The following is an 18,250-nucleotide window of genomic DNA, read 5'->3' as shown; positions in this document are numbered from 1 at the left end:
CAGGAAAACTGACTTTTATTCCCACCCACCTACACTGCCAGTCAAAACTTTGGACATACCTTCTCATTCAATGGTTTTTATTTATTTTAATTATTTTCGTCATTATAGTTTAATACTGAAGACATCAAAACTATGAAATAATATGGTTTTGACATAATATGGATTACAACTATAGTCAAATAGGGCTATCCATTGTGTACTAACCCTACCTCTGAACAACACAACTGATGGTCTCAAACACATTAAGAAGGCAAGTCATTCTACAAATAAACTCTTTACAAGGCTCGTGTTAATTAGAAACCATTCCAGGAGACCACTTCATGAAGCAGACCGAGAGAATACCAAGAGTGTTAAAAAGCTGTCATGAAGGAAAAAGGGGGCTACTTTACAAAATATAAAATATAAAACATGTTCTGGTTTGTTTAACACTTTTTTGTTAATTAAATAATTCCATATATGTTCTTTCATATTTTTTATATATGTATATACACACACACATATATATATATATATATATATATATATATATATATATATATTTGGAGAGTTGGAGAAGACATGAAGGAAATGGTCTTTGCCAAAGCTTTGCCGAATGAAGGCTTTTTCTATGATAAAAAAAAAAAGAGTTAGGGCTACTGGGGCTGGATCAGAGGATGTCATCTCCCTGCTGCTGAGCAACAAAAACAGCAACAAGTATGGACGAAGCAGCTAAACAGGCTGTTGTCAACTTACTTTACCAACATGCTTTTAAACATGTTGCTGTTCTTGTCATGACTGGTCATGAAGAATTAGAGACATTAGCTTTTTAGCTCTAGAATTGGATTTAAAAAAATGATAACACTTTCATGTCTAAAAGCTAAATAAGAAGCCCAATTGTTTGGGGCGGACGCCTCAGCCACTATAACCATTTCAGACTGACCAAATGAACATCAAATTCGGACATAGGACACTGGTACGCTCTGCCGCTGCAATTTGTCTTCTTCTGGTGAACCTTTTTTGGGTCATAAAAGTTGCAATGGCTGCCTGTTTTTGTTTGTTTGATACCACAGCTTGATGCTTTTTTGTTTTTGCATGGATTTCCAATGCGTTTTTCCCTTCAGAGATTTTCACCAGACACAAACACGTGGTGGAAAAATTGTCTTCCTGGGTCGGTCGTACTCATTCAAACTCTGACAGTGTCGCCCAGTCAGGATTGCAACTAGTATATCAATTTTTTCGTGCTGGTGGCTTGCACTGTACCTCGTGTATTAATAGTTATTTATTACTGACTATATATTCTAATTCAATATTTTAGCTGTAATATTTATTCAATATATTTATATTGCAACATTTGCACCCTGCACTACCTCACTTACTGTTTTATTTATTTATTTATTCCCTTCATTATCCATTTTTAGTTTACTTTAGTTTAACTCATATAGTCAGCTCTTTTCTAGTCTGTCCTCATGTCATTGTTTAGTCTGGTTTTTATTTTCTGTCTTTGTTGTTCGTTTATTGTTTCCCATGTGAGAAACCTAATTTTGTTCAGCTGTATACACGCTATCCAGATGAATGACAATAAAGTTTGACTTGACTTGACTTGATGTATTTGCTCCATCTCCTTCCTCCTCAGTCGTCTCTCCTCCCATTTCAAATGGAGATGCCAAAAGTTTGTGTAAAGAAGACCTCAGCCCGGACTATTTTAAATAGCCGCAAAAGCACGGGGGACCTTTCTAGACGATAGACGAAGGAAATCAAATGAGGTTTTTGTATTTTACCCATAAAACGGGACAAATTGTGTCCCGGGAGAGATTTTTATTTTCCTGGGACAGCTGGTGAAAAAAGAGAACAATTCTGGGAAAAACGGGACGGGTGGCAACTCTACTTTGGGAGCAGCTAGCTTCCTTTGCAAACGACTTCAAGCTTCTCTAAAAGTCACTACATGAATTAGGATATCATTAAATTTAACGTATTTCAGGACCAAGACAGAGCTAGGTTTGCTATTTTGACCTGTTTACCGTCTTTAGTGCGAGACTAAACGGACTAACCCTAAGTTACATGATGAATACAGACATGAGAAGGGTTTCATTGTTTCTTATTCTACTCTGCAAAACATTGTTTCATCAACAGTTTCAGACTGACTGTGGATTCAAGACCGTATTTCTTTCTTCTTTGACTATAATACTGATATGTTATGGCTAAAATATCCCCACTCAGTGAAAGAAAAAACAGTTAACACCATCACAATGCCGGAGTGAATACTGAAGTGGAAAATGAAATGGTCATTCAGTCTGAATATCATAATGGGCCTGGCCTCCTTTGAAAAGCACATTTTAATATCAATTGTACCTTCGCCTGGACAAAGAAAATGAAATAAAGAAGTAAAAAAAGACACTCAGCATTCTCAGTAGACATCAGTGTTTGGTTTCTGAATGCTTCTGAGCTGCTGGTTTTGTTGGCTCTCTGCCTTAAATCGTTGAACCACTTCCAGTATTGGCACCAGATTTTCTTGGACCAAAGCAACAGAGAACCAAATCTTTTATGTTTTACCAACATAATTTCATCTGAGGGGTCGTATTCAATCGATGAAAAACTGCACTTACTCCACAATGGCACCTCCGTCCTCTTGATAGAAGTGTCTTATGACCGTGTTATCACTATGACAGAATTAGTAAGTATGATGTCGCAGAGGGAAGAGTTGTGATTCGAGTGGTCATCCTCTGCTAACCTGGCAACGCTAAGCCATCATTTCCACTTTCTCTCATTGTGGTCTCAAAACGCCACAGATGAATTCACTTGAAATGGATGTCATGTCGAGTAGGCCGCAGGAAAGAGACATGAGACAGTTCCCTCCTTTTTCTCGCATTAACATGAACCTACTCACTGGGCTGTCACTGATATTTGTGTCTAATTTTAAGGTCTGAGAAAACATGGCAGCTGTTTCAGGAAATGTTGCCAACATTTTCTGCAATTATTGAGTCAGTTTTGGAATAAATCTGGGTTGAGAAATAGGTCATGCACCTGCAGAAAAATGCACCATCAATATCTACAACGCCTCATTTTTAGATATATTAATGAGGTGAGTAATTTGCAGAACATGATGAGTGCCATGATCATCAGGGGGAGGGCAAAAGTAAACATTATTTTCTCATGACGTAGTAGCAGTTCTTGTATAATAAAAGACTGTGGTAGAAGTCAAAGTACTGAGTCAGGTAAAAGTGATAAAGTAAATGCTCTACCGACTTCATAAAAGTAAAAAGAAGCTCTCTGACAGACATTTTTACCAGTTGTTCTTGTACAAAGCTAACTGAACCGTGTGTCATATTTTGGAGAATATCACACTTCACTTATTCTAACTGTAAATGATCACCAATAATGATCAACAATGACTTTTCTGGGTCCCCCAGAGCAGATGCCACACTTTGTGGAAACAATCTTCTGCCCTTTGATGCAGGACTACACAAGGAATGTTACGAAGTGACTATTTTCCTAACCCTTTAAACCGTAATTTACATTCTGACTAGTATAAAGGTAGGGAAACACCCAGAAAACAGTCACCGTTGACCACAATTTATTCAACACCCTGCAAAACAGGATCACAGAGTCTGTGAGTGAATTATGCTAAATTGGTTTGCAGTGTGATTAACATTAGCAGAGCTAGCACCACCAGCCTTTGGTCATCCTTGCAGGTTAATGTCCACATGTCTCAGCCAAACCACACAGAGCGATGAGATACCATCTATCATCTGTGCTTTTTTACATCAGGGTAGTAGAGCAATTAAAGCATTCTGGCAGTAGCTATCACCAAGAGTTACAGACCCAGCTACAGCTTGACATATCATCAGCTTTTCAGGCCTACACAATAATAAAAATATGAATCATTCTTATAACCGACAAGTAAATACCAACTAATGATGGTGATGATGTTTAATGGTTCAGCCGACTCAACGCATGCATCTACCCTTCACTCATCTCGCCACATTTCCTGTCACTCTTCAGCTTTCCCATCCGATGAAGTCAAAAGAGCTAAAAAGTAATAACTCGTCCGATCCTGTCTGTCCGAATCAGTTGAACTTGGGATGTCTTGCTGCTCTGAATCCGCTCTCACAACGCTCATTAATGTTGGCTGGTTCCCTGTCACCCTGTCGTTCACAGACATATTCACTGGTGCCTTTTCTCTGTGGTGTTGTCTGTTTTGTCAAAATATGTCACTTACATTGTTTTCTTCACGTTACGTCTGTTGTGTGTGACATGTGATTTCATCAGTCTTCTCAGAGGACTCAATTTTTCTGTTATTGTCTCATCCACTGAGTTTGAATCGGTCTTGATAAAAGTGTATTCACAACTCTGCTCGAATGGATTCAAGCTCATGTGAGATGCCTTCTTTTGAAAAAGTGAGGAGTAGGAAGTCTAAACAGTTATGTTCAGATGTTGGGACTAAAAGTAAAAGCCATCAGACAAATAAACATACAGTATGAGTATACAGTATGTGCCTTTAAATCTCCAAAATGTTTGTGTTTCACTGAGTCTCATGTCAGACAATGATATACATATATTCACTTGTTCTAACACACACACTCACAGTCTGGTGGATACTAATCTCTGACAACATAATCTCACTATATACAGTATATTCCTTGATTCCTCTCCCCTCCCGAGCTACAACTCCTTACAGTTTCACTTCACCACAGAATCACTGGGTCAGCAAAACTGGTGGGTTCCCACTTAATCTACTGTAAATGTTGAAAAAAATGACACCCTTAAAGCAACAATGAAGCTGTCAGCGTAAAACATAGAGAGGCCAGGAGGGGATGTTTCTCACCAGGAGGAGCTCGATGGCCCCCAGGATATACATGGCTCCAGCGTAGGTAGTCCCCAGGTAGAAACAGATCCCCACTGCTCCCCCAAACTCCGGGCCAAGTGAGCGGGAAATCATGTAGTAGGAGCCTCCAGCTGTACACAAACACAACTATGTTAACATTCACAAGCAGAAACACGCACACAGTGTTTGTATTCGGGTAAGCGTCTGATTTCAAAGTGGGTGTGAAAGTGTATTAAACACTGATTGAGATTTCATTACGTGCACAAGCTTGTTTTCTCTGCATGTCTCAGCCTTTTATTGAAAACAGAGACTTGTTGAAATGAGATTTTAAATTTGATAGCCACGAATGTTGGGAGAAAATCATTAACAGTGTCTGCCAATTCATTCTTGGTTCATATTTTTTTCAAGCAAAGCCCCAGGAGAATTCAAATTTTAACAGCGAGAAGCAAGCAACTCAAAGTTTGTGCAGCTTTAATCAGTTAATGTTTGCTGAATTTATCAAAGAAACATTTCAATTTACTGTCACATCGACATTGATTAAAATTGATATTCATTCAACAGAGACGCCTTAATGACGGTACTGAACACAGTAATTGACAAATCTACTTTTCTAATTTCAGTTTTTCTGTTTTTATGACACATTTTCTTTATAATTATGTTTACCACACTGTTTGTGTTTCCAAACTGTGTTAAAATCAATTAAGTGAGCATAAATAAATAGACTTTAATCAGCACTCTGCAGAAGCATAAAAGCTGCTCACAGTTATAACAGAGACAGTCATAATTGGCGATCACTTCCACACTTCTCCACAAGCCTGTAATTTCTTCTGACCCCTGCTGTACTCACACCAACTGCTCAGACGCAGGCCATCATTACTGTGTGAACTCGTGTTATATAAAACAGCTATACTGGATAATATGTGCATCAATGTGTCTGCACACATGGGTTTGGCTGACGTTTTATTTTGTGTAAATAACCTTGTGCTGCGACAAAGTTAAAGTGCAAAAGATTCCAGACTAAAGCTTTAAATGTTTCTGGGGATTTCAAGCTGTGCTGGGTGTAATGTGCCAAAAGCAATCAGTGAAAAGAGAAAATTTTAGAAGCGGACAGACTCAAACAGAGATGACTGCGTGGTGCCGGCGTCTGCTCACCCACCTGGCACTACTCCATTGGTAGCGATGGCGCTCATCGAGATGGCAGTCAGCATGGTCTGCACAGAGAGAGGGGGAAACACAGAGGAGGAGAAAACAGAGAATGAGTTAGCCATTTCTTGAAGAACTGTTCCTTTAAAACCAGTTCACCAAACATTTGCAGATTTCAGAAAAGTATCTTCAATATATGTAACTGCTTTGAGTAAAAGAAGAATGAAATGCTGAGTAGAAACAGAGAGAAGGTCTAGTCTCATTGTTTTTGGAGGATAAAGTTTCACGTAGCATTAATTGCATTTGGAAAAACTAATTCACCAAGCTAATTTGAGCACCAGGATGATAATAAAAAACTAGCAGGGAATAGCGTTACCCAAAGATTTTGACAAGGCTTTAAACGCTGAACGTGTTTCTTTATCATCTGAGTTTAGTGTAACTGAAGCTGGTGTGAATGTTTTAGGTAACTTTCATTAACAAACGTGTAGCACACATTCTATTTTTGACTTAAAGGACTTAAAGGCATTTAAAGGATTATTACAATTAGGGTTGCAAAATTCCGGGAATTTTCAAAGTTAGAAACTTTCCATGGGAATTAACGGGAATTTATGGGAATAAACAGGAATAAACCAGGAATTTACTAAATTGAAGGTTGGCTCTTAATAGGGAACTTAAATATAGTTGGGTAAAATATATTTTAGCATAATCCTGACTAAAACAACCAGATTTCATGCAAGTACAGTTGAATATCTTTTCTACTCCTCAATCTCATGCACATAGCACACTGCTTACTGCAGGGCTATTGAGACCACGCCCCCTACATGCACTGTGTATTCTTCCATCACATGCACAGATGATTTCTAGAATCATGCAGAGGCTAGGCTTGAGAAGCTTGAGGGAAGATTCTATTTTATTTGCATGTTGAATGGGACTTTTTTGGAGGGAGAGAGGCTATTTATATTTAATATTTTGAATGGGACTTTGTTGGGATTGCATTTTTGTTAATTTTTGAATGGGTTGTGTCGGGGAGATGAGTCATATTCAACTTAACATTCATGTTTTTGGTCTTCAATGAAAGAATTGATTGTTCAATAAAATATTTAACACATTATCAAGTTCTACTTAAAAATACATCAGTTTTAATTGTATTATTTTAGATGGATTTCTGCTTATAACACAACAAATATTAATGCTTGTATATGATACCTTTCATTAAATTACCCTCAATTCACAGTTAATTCCCATAAATTCCCATGGAAAGTTTCCAATTTGGAATTTTTTACAAAATTCCCCAGCTTAACTTCCCATGGAAATTGTCCATCCCTTTGCAACCCCAATTACAAAACACTTAATAAGGAGCGTAAAGTTAGAAGTTTGCAAACCAATATTCTGCAGGTTAACCTCTTGGAGGAACTGGATCTCCAATCAGAGCATTAACAGCAACAAAGAGAGGTTCATCATCTGGAAACTCTGAATAGATGTACAATAGATGAATTTCCCCCAATAAGGAAACACTTTGACCTGCTGGTAGTGCATTAAGAACAATCTGAACCTTCTGAAGTTTGACTAAATTATAACACCTTAGTTATAAAATGTTAAATCAAAAAAGCCGTTGAATGGTTGGCATATTTCAGTGAGTACTTAAAGCTCCTGTGAGGAGTTATTAACAGGTTGTGAAACTAACAGTGAGGCCTCTTTAGGACCTACAAAATCAAACATCATTAGCAATAAGACTGACAAGTGTTATTTTATAATTTGTAATGCCTGTAACAGCTGTGAGGGGGTAGGTGTCAGACAAGGTGAATTACACAGGAACACACACACACTAAAAATCTGCCTCAAGCATCCAGGCATGATGGCAGCTATGTTTGTGGAACAGGCACTTAATACACAGACTCTGCATGCACGCAGACTGGTTTACTTTGTGCTCTGTTTATGGAGTGAGCTTATAATCTACATAATATCATACTGGTTTTCCTCATAGATTAGTCATGCACTGTAATTAAAGCTTGCAAGTTTTCCTTTGATACTAAGTCAAAACAAAACCAAAGCATGACATGTTTGACATCACACATCAACCAGAGTGACAATTGCACATATTCACATCTCAAAGTTGATCGTGCAGCCTTAAGCTAAAGACATCTGCTGCTTGGTAAAAGTAGCCTCCACTTTTTTTACTCAGAAAGAAACTTTTAAAAGTTGAATCTCCACATTTTTATTTCCTCCAAGTGATGTCCATCATAACAGCACCAGGCCCAAGGTACATTAAATCAAAACAAGCTGTGACGGAGATTACGTGAGGACAACATCAATTTACAGCGATGCTGGATGCTGCTGCCGACTGGTTGTTGATTAGATAAATAATAATGCCACCGGGCCTGTCAACAGCTGTCAGAGCACATTCAGAAAGCCAATGACAACTGTGATGTAACGGCGGTATGGAGTGGGAGAAAAACACCAGGAGAAATGTGAGGGCATGCTAGAGTGGAGATCAGTGTTCGCCTGCAACACAAACATGCAGCCCTCACTGCCCTGCAGAGGGAAGAGAGGGCGAGAGGGAGAGAGCGAGGGAGGAAGGCAGCGAGTGGAAAAATTGGCCAGTGAAAATGGAAAAAGGGAAAAAGTGAGAAATGGAGGATGAGAAAGTGTGTGTGACAGTACAAAGACAGCAATATGATTTCATCCTTCCTTCAAAGGCTATTGTTGAGTTTCAGAGTCTTTTCATATTTCTGGTACATGAGAGAGATGGACAGAGACAGGAAAAGAGGTATGAACAGTCTGGTTAAAATTTGGTGTCACCTTCTAAAGCAGCTTTTACTTTTCTCTAACAATATGATGTGATTGGTCAGTTTTCTTATGCAATCACTTGGTTCTTGTTAATTCAATTGCTTTAATGTTAAAACGGTGACTTTTGAAAGTGCACAGTATTTTACACGGCTGTTGTAGAAAATTTCAGCCAGTGTGCAAAAGCAAGCTTGGTCTTTTCTAGGGTATAAATCTTTATGACTCAACAGTTACAAAAATCAAATATGATTTAAGAAGTTCGACGTCATTTAAATAAAAACTGAAATGTAAAAAAAGTCCCACTACAAAGGACACAATGGAAATTCTGATCTCCTGAACTGAGAATTACAGTCTGATGGATAAGCTCATGATTTTAATTGATCAAAGAAATGATTAAACTTCTGGCAACTTCAGCCACAAATTGCAGAGCAGAAATACCAAATAAAAGTAGTTTAATCTCAATTTGAGAGACCTTTTACAGTTTAAAATCTATATTTAGTATGTTTGGTAAATTGATTAATAATCTGGCGGTTCAGGGATCTAATCAGGAAGCCTCCCCAGTTGTCTTCCTTTGGAGGTTTTTCCCTGGCTCATCCAGCTGGTAGGAGACCCTGGGGTGGAGCACTCTGGAGAGAGTTTAGATCTTATCTGGTTTGAGAACGCATCTGGATCCCCAAAAAGGAGATGAAAAATGTTGCAGGCAACAGAGACGTCTGGACGATCATGACGAGCCTGCTGCCACTCTGAATGTATTAGCAGCTGAAAACAGATGGATGGATGAATTTATGTGATGATAAATAACTTTAAAGGTGCAAAAGTAGAAAGTAATCGAAACGGGTTAAACCAAATATCTGCAAATAAATATAGACCTCAGCAGTCCAGTGTTGTTGTTTGACAGATTTAATTGGCTAAGAATTGAATATTCTCAATGCTAAGCAGCTTTTAAAAATTGCTACACACTATCCTTTACAGTATACAAAAAATGCCTTCATTAAAAACAGTTGATTACAATGAAATCAAAGCAAAAAGAAAAGTATTAGCACTAGTTTTATGGAGGTATCTCAGAGCAGCGAGAAAACAAAGGAAACAGTCAGAGTGAAAATCTGGTGAGTCCCAGCCGGTTATGTTCCACTATCATCACGTCTGCCTCTGTGAAGACTGTAATGTGGTTATTGTCACCTGAGGGCCGGTGAACTGACGATGAGCAGTGAAGAATGAGTGGGACTCAGCTCCTCGCTCTAATCTGGTCATAATGAGGCCACAAGCTCTTCTCCCACCACAGCAGATAAGACAGTAATTGTTTAAGTGTTTTATCTGATGTGGGCAGCAGCTACACAGAGGTACTCTGTCGCATACTGAGTCGCTGAATCACCACACAAGAGTACAGGACGGGCACAGATGGATTTTTATGATTTAGAGACACTGCTATGAGTGAGGGCTGGTGTAGCACACATTACCTGAAATACACAGCTCTGGATTGCTTGTATTTCAGAAATGGTTCTGTGAAATGGCAATACGGTGAGAGAAAGGCATTGTCCTACCCCAAAAAGCTGATTGTATGTTTGAAATGCATACCAAATGAATCAAGCATTCAATAAAGCTCCCAGACAGGTACTTTTAAAAGTCTAAGAGTGGTTTGTTTTCCTTTCCAAACTATCAGTTGTGAGTAATGAAGTAAGGGCCTGTGTCCACTGACGGCATTCTTTGTGCTGGCAGTGCCTTTTTTCTAAAGAAAACTGATGCAGTGTGAAGTTTTCAGCGCTCACCATCCTTAATGCAAAGTAGCCCATGGCATTAGCTGTTCATTATGTGGCAGCACGCACAGCATTCTCAGTTGAAAATAGTCCAACTTTTGGAAAGCTGGTACACTCAAGAAGGGGGCGGGACTTCTTATATGTACTTTGTAACCTCAATGGCAAATGTCCATACAGAGAAGGAACTAACCACACTTGGTTATAGTGCTTCTCACAAAATGTCCTTGAATAAAAACAAATATGGAGCCTAAAGAACATGAAGCAGAATTAATGGTCAATATGAAGGGAAGGGTAGTAACAGAATCTGAGGTTAGTGCAGCCTTGTGCTCTCACTGGATATCTTTGAATGGAAATTATCAGTTTTTTCATCATCTCAAGACCTTTTTTGTCTGAAGCATGACAAACTCAAGACAGGATATAATAAGAATGGTGACCTTTTCAAAGCTCCCTCTACTCTCTGGTGAAACAGGTGATTTCTCCTCTATCTTCCGCTCACTCCCTGACTGACTTGATTTCGTTTTATTTTGACTGGAGCGCCCCAAGTGCTGCTCTGTTATTAGATCAGGAGAAATCCTATTTGGTCCCTTTTACCTGTTCTTTGAGCAGTGTCCTACTTTATGTGACTTGACCCTCCTGGAGTCACAGCAGTCGGGGAAATAAAGAAGTGTTATCAATCTGCTGCTGTCACAAACACAGACGATCACTCTGGCAGTTCTGCAAAGTTTGCACGGATCTCACAAGGTCACGCTTTGATTTGCTGCGAGTGTAAATGCACTCGGTGCACTTTCGGGAGCAGATATCTAAAATTAAGTGAACTCTGTTTTAAATTTGTTCCCTGGCAAGATGATCGATAGCCAATAAGCTGCTTAACATCACCTGATGCCATCATGTCTGATCAAACAGTAGACTGACAGACTGGGACTACAGGCTGTAGTGTTCTGCTGTAGAGGGTGCAGCGTCTTTTTTCCCACTGACCCAGAGCCTGTGGCCTGTTTTATTGTCCCACTTTCCTGCAGGTAACCTAAAACTGTTCAGGATTCAGTGTTAGCTTGATAAGAATATATATGGCACAGTGGTGCTAACATTTTCTCTCTATGAATCCTGGAGTCGATGCCTATACCTTCCAACCCGCATATATCTCCATGCCCTTGAGCCTGATGCTGGATTATGCTTCTTGTCATTACATAGGAACAACATCAGTGCCCTATATATCAGAAAGCAGGTCTGTGCAAATATGAAAGCTCTAATAATTGCTCAGCCCCCATAATTATGTCTCAGCACAAAGAATATGTGTGATGGAAAAGCTCATTTGAACTTTTAAATAAAGGTCTGCTTACCATTTCACACATGACACTGGGTACAAAGGACACTTTAAGTCTGTTTCTTCTGAAAGCAACAGAGAAACTCTGATGTGGCCTTTAATCGGCCTCGGTGTTGAGCAGAAATTGGTTTTGACAGGAATGGAGTTTTTGTGCTGCCCTGAGAGCGCGCTTCATTAGCATGCTTCATTACACAAATATTTCTTTCAAGTACAACTTCATCAATTCTCATACAGCGGGGCTGAAGGAGTCTATTTTCAGTGTGCTGTTTATCACTTGGAGTCCCTATGGATGGCATACTGTGGAAGGCAGAAGTGCCAGGCGAAGGAGACGGAGGTGATTTTTACTTTCCAGACAGAAGTCGAGGTAAAAAAAAAAAAAGAAGAGCTCCAGAGGATGGGATGCAGCTGCTATATAGAGGAGGAGAGGTGGATGAAAAAAAAGGGACAAAAGTCAGATGGTAGAGGTGGAAAGAGAGACAGACAGAGAGAGAGAGAGGCTACAAAAGAGAGGAGCTGAAGAATGAGGAAATAATGAGCGAGTTAAATTAAAAAGAGCTGGGAGAAATTGAGGAAGCGAAAGAGATGAGAGTAAAAATGAAAAAGGATGAGGGGAGAAAAGCATCTTTAGCATTTAAATGAGTCACGACTGAGGGCAGAGCACCCTTTACCTCGCAGCGTTTGGATTCAAGACCTGGAAGTAATGAGGAAGGCCAAACAACAGATGACTTTCCATCGAGAATATTAAATCTTATTTTATCTCGGTGACAAGCCCGCATTCGTTATCAGGGCTAAAAATATAGGCTACACAAGCAGCGCAGGGTTAAATATATCTGCTCGAAGAACGACGTGTGCGGTCGTTTTCTTCCTTTTAAACATGGTTGTGTGTATAATTTCATGGTTAATAGTAAAACATGTCACACAGAGGCTCAGTCCTTGTGTAATAATGATTCACAGAGCGTGCAGTGGCTCGTTAATGTTCTGTCAAAATGCTGCGTGACGGGAGAATAACGGCGTAAGTGCTCCATGGCTACAGATGTGTGTGCTGCTGTGATTGAACGTCGGACGAATAGTGCCCCGTCAGTGATATCCCATCATGCCTTTATGTGAATAAAACATGTGGGGCGGCCAGGGTGTATATGATCAGGATTTACAGCACTTAAATTCCTGTGGATTTGAATGAAGTGGGGCTCGCTGAATATATGTTTGTACACTAACAGACACACACACACACACACACACACACACACACACACACACACACACACACACACACACACACACACACACACACACACACACACACACTCCTGCGGTGTGTATCTGGTAACCCCCTGGAGGGCAGGGTGGTTATGTGTTATGTAAGGAGCTCAGGAGGAGAGAGGTGGGGGTTTCTCACACACCGTTCACGCTCAGGCTTATCGCCCCAGGGCTCTGCAATGAGCACGCCGTGTGACTGATAAGAAATAAGCGTGTGTGTGAGAGTGTGTGAGAAAAATGAGCAGAAGCAGGAGAGAGGAACAGAATGTATTTTTAAAAGATTAAATACTCACCAGTGTGTGACATGCAAAGAGATTTTGAGTGTGTGTGCAAGCTGAAGACATTTAGCATGGTGTGTGTGTGTGTGTGTTTGTGTGTGTTTGTGTTTGCATGGCTTCTGTCAAACTGAGTCTGAACCAGCTTTCATCTTCTGGGCTTTTTTCTTGGGTTATTTTATTACACTGCACATTTCTTTGTATGAAACAGAGCAGCATAGATCTGTTGGAGCTTTAATAGAATCTAAAGTGGGATTTATTTGTGTATTTATACTATTTTAAATGATACGCCATCTAATTCAAGTACATCCCAAAAAGCAGCTGTTTAACACTTCAAATATTCATATTTCTGTGATTATATTAAACATAATTTTACAAAAAGTGCATTTAAATATTGCACGTTGCACCTGTTCTTAATGTGTTAAAAGAATCAATAACAAGCACTCTGCTCTCCCCCACTATGATGTTTCAAAGCCCTCTCCATGCTGTCACACAGCAACATGATTGGGAAGCATATTGCCTGTGTGTCTGTGCAAGCAACTTTGCCATGGTTGGGATTTGAGGGGGTTGTTCTATAAATACACTCCGTGCTAGAGGAGAATCTAGGCTGCACAAACACACAGACATGCCAACATACAGCCCTGCTACAATGCACACTGCGAACCAGAGAGAAGAAACACAACCCCGACAAGCCGACAGACTGCTCGGTGTGAGCTTAACAGCCCTGTACAATTACATAAGCTAACCTAATAATAACTCCTGAAAAGATAAGGTGTTAGGAGGCAGATTATATGTTTCCTGACAATCAACGCATCAAACAAGTCAAACACAATCAGCTCGTAGCGGCCGCTCAGATCAGTGACAGCAGCTGAGCACGTCCTGTGGGACGCACTCTTAGGTAATACGAGTCTCAAGGCCACAGCAGGCCGTCAGTCCGACACCAGAATCACGCTGACACATGACAGATCTGTAGCAACGATATCTGTGGGAACAAGGGAACATCGCAGTGTGTCATCATCCATTTTATTCTTTCTAAAGATCGAAAAATGTGTCTTCAAAATACAACAGGAGTGATAAAAGAGGAGCAGCATCCTTTACTAGCTTAAAAAAGGGATTTTGTTGTTTGGGACCCGATCTTCTGAAGAACGCCCTCACTGCTAATGTCAAGGGACTGTGGTTGCAACAACATTACACTCCACCAGTGGTCAGTGTGATCTAACTGGACATAGTAAGATAAATGTTCAAACTTCCTTCCTGAAGAGTCAGCATAAGGATTTACTCCTTCAACGGTCCAATCCTCTCGATAAAAAAGTTATCAGAATAAACCAGTTATTTCAAGTATTTGCAATTTAAGTATGAAAGGGCTTGATGGTGAAAACACAATGTATCATCATGTTGCTTTTGGTCTTTTAATGAGATTTTTGTCAATTAAACATTAAAAAAGAAAACAGTAGGGCCAGAGTTGACCATAGCTAGACCATCATTAAATAGAGTAGACAGTTTTTTTGGTACTCTTTGCAGAGGTTTGTAGGACGGTTAAACTTGGTTTAAAACAAAAAGGAGCTTGATCAACTGGTTGGAGTGGCTTGTTTTGAGGTAGGGTGACTATATAGACCCCACAAAGGAGGTGATGGAGTTGAAATACCAACCACTGTCCTTTCAGTGCGTGCCCACTGACCAATGTCCAATTCGGCAGAGATGCCCTGCCCACCTCCCCTGCTTCACTTATCTTGAATTTAGGAAATCTTCTCAAAATAATGAGGAAGAAAAGCTGTTGAAGCTCTCCATCTCTTCTATCCCTCTTTCCAATCCCAACTTGGTCGAGGCAGATGTCTGTCTAACATGAGTCAGGTTCTGCTCGAGGTTTCTACCTGTTGAAGGAAGTATGTCCTTGCCGCAGTAACTTGCTAAATGCTCATTGTGGATCAAATGAGATCAGTCTGAGTCCTGTCTGTAAGATGGGAATGGATTTCATCCTGTCTTGATGTTGGGTCTTTTTTAATAATATACCATAGAGTATGGTAAATACCTGCTCTGTTTGTAAAGCGTCTTGAGATAACTTTTGCTTCGATTTAGCACTAATAAAGATTGATTGATTGATTGATTGATTGATTGATTGATTGATTGATTGATTGATTGATTGATTGATTGATTGATTGATTGATTGATTAAAACCAACGCTGCTAGCTTGGTGGAATCTCAGAATGCTTTGCGCAGGGAGGCAGAAAGCTGCAATACTCAATGAATGGGAGCAAATTCGGTATATGTAAATTGTAACTATATCTGGCATTAATGATGGAGCATTTTTTCTTTTTAAAAGTTGAAGGTATCATTTTTGGACAAATGACCAGAAGCTCAGGTTTCAGGGAGAGCCAGTGAACAAAATGTCTAACTAATCAAAGTCCATCACATCCATGCAGGTGTCAAACATGTTGCTTGTTGATTTGCAGCATTGTCTACATTGACCTCAAACTGCTGCAGTTACAGTATTAAAAATAATAGCTGCTGGGTTAATGGGGAAATTCTTTTCTTATGCTATAAAATTAATATTTACATCCCCAAACAACAACTTCAGCAGCTCCACTGATCCTTTATCCTCACTGTCCTCCGTGAGCCCTATAATGGTGAACAGCTGGTCCCTTTTACTGCTGCACAGCTCATTACCTGTAAAGCTGCTCTCCGCTTTAAGGTCATTCTTCAATGACACTTTTTAAAATGCGTGCATGTTTGATTTCAGGGTATACCCGGTCAACAAGCTGCAAACAAAGAGCTGAGGAAAAAAGCAGGTAACACACTCACTGTGGAACAGCACATGAAGACAATGACGAAGGTCCCAATGACTCCTCCGATCCCCACCAGCCAGGTCATCCTGAGGAAGAGGATGACTCCGAAGATGTTCTGGATGCATGGCAGGTAGACGCCCATCAGGGTACCGAGCTGGGGGGCCTGAGGGAGGAAGAGAAGAGAAGAATAGGAGAATTCATGAACCAGTTAAAGGTTAAATGGTGTTAAACGTCTTCTTGATTGTAGTTTATGTTGCCTTTCCTGACATAACCGCTTGGTTTGCTTTCACTGTGACACAACTTTCCTGTAATTTCAATGAATGTATTTGTTTCTATATCATAATTTAGGGTCTGAGACAGCACAAATCAACAACAGGAGGGAAAGCTGTATCTCTCTCTCTTTTCTATCACAGGCCTTGAACAACAGATGTGCAGCATTGCTTAATGACTCCTGCTTCACTTTTGGCATCTCTGTGAATCAATAAAAGTCAACACAGCAGCCGGGCATGCTGGGAACCACAGTGTGCTAATTTTCTTAATAAATTGTCTTTTGTTTTTCAAGGGTCACGCGCCAAGAAAAACACTCTGCAGATTGTCGGACTGCCAGTAAGACAAAACTTCACAGGTTGTGACTTTTAAAGGCTGGATTTGGAATTTTAATTTGTTGCTTTGGGCTGAAAGAACTGCTTTTACTTTATTCTGGGATTTGTTGATTTTAATTTATTGCAAACATTAACTGACTTAAATGATGTCACTATTGATATGTTTTTTCTGTTACTTTTGTGTCTTAGCATGCTGTTTAAACGGCAGCATTTGAAGTTATTTCAGCACTTAAAAGTAAAAAGTTATATTTTTTCCGACTTTATCGTCTGCACCTTTAAATTTCTGCTGTTTTTCCTCCCTACAGTGCTTTACATAAATCCTTTGTTGCTTTTCAGAACAATAATGACTTTCAGCCCAGGATACAGAAAACTTCAAGACCAGGAGGTAGCCAGGAGGCTGTTCAATATGTTATTATTTTATTCCTTACAGGGTTCTTCTTGTTGCAGTGGATTTGTTGGGCTCAGTTTTGCTGCAATGCTGTCCCCGGTGTGGATCAGGGAAGAAAGCGAGAGCTGCTCGGCATGTCCTTACACTGTATGAGAATCAGTTTCAAGGCCGTTCCAATGAAGGCAATCACTCAAGCGTTTTTTCTCATTGCAGATTGATTAATTGGAGTTTTCTTTGTTTGAAGCATGCTGTTAAAGTTTGTGTATTTGTGTGTGTGTGCTTTTAAGGTCTTATTTGTTTATGTAAAGTATACACATGTGTGTTATCATGTCTGTGTATGTGCACCAATGTAATGGCCTGTATTAAATCTGAAGGACACATCAGCTGACCCTGACCGTAGCAGAAGGTAGTCATTCCCTTCTCAAGGACAACACGACCAATGAATGGTATCAATCAGCTGACCCGACATGTTGTTTGAGTTTGGCTTCTGCATACCTGTAAATGCATCCACAGTTATGAACACATTTTAAAGAACTGGCCGTGTTTTTTTTTCCTCTCTGTGAAAAAAAGACGTTTGGTCGATACATCACTGCCAGACATCTTAGACTCTCAAATACCTACGGACATCATCCTCAAAGTGGAGTATTGGCAGCGCGGTATGGTAATGTTTTTCCTTTATCTTCGGTTTAAAAAGACATCATTAAAAATGCGATTATTTGTTTATCCAGTTATGGATATTAAAATTTCAGCGGATGGACACAAGATGAAAGAAAAACTCAGCATCGGGAAGTGACAGCAGATGCTGAATTCATAAAGCAGACTTTTAATCAAATCATCCTGACAAGTGGCTGACATCGAATGAATAATACTGTTTGTGAAGCTACAGTTAGTGATTTGTTTGGAGAGGTTTGCTCTCCAGCATTCATAATGAACTGTTTGCAGAGAGGAGAGGAGACAAGAGGAGAGAGCCAAAGCAGGAGAGAGGAACAGAGACAGAGCAAGTCCAAACAGGTCTCGCAAATATAATTATCTTCTAATTTCCTTTAGATAAACAACAGAGTGAGAGCTCACATAAGGAAGTGTAATTAGTGAGCTTATCACTCTGGAAACCCTGGATGTGGCTGAGAAGAGCAGCGAACGGC

General features: G+C 39.8%; 1 protein-coding gene across 1 annotated transcript in view; it reads right to left on the bottom strand.

The window, feature by feature from the left end:
- slc12a5a (solute carrier family 12 member 5a) overlaps positions 1–18,250 on the bottom strand; it is a 57,217-nt gene that overhangs the window by 18,006 nt on the left and 20,961 nt on the right. The window contains 3 exon segments of the mRNA XM_034685478.1: positions 4,802–4,932; positions 5,958–6,012; positions 16,135–16,281. Coding sequence (XP_034541369.1) covers positions 4,802–4,932; positions 5,958–6,012; positions 16,135–16,281 — 333 coding nt within the window.

This window comes from Notolabrus celidotus, chromosome 1 (assembly GCF_009762535.1).
Source record: "Notolabrus celidotus isolate fNotCel1 chromosome 1, fNotCel1.pri, whole genome shotgun sequence".
Classification (NCBI taxonomy): domain Eukaryota; kingdom Metazoa; phylum Chordata; class Actinopteri; order Labriformes; family Labridae; genus Notolabrus; species Notolabrus celidotus.
This window is presented reverse-complemented; position numbering and strand designations above follow the sequence as displayed.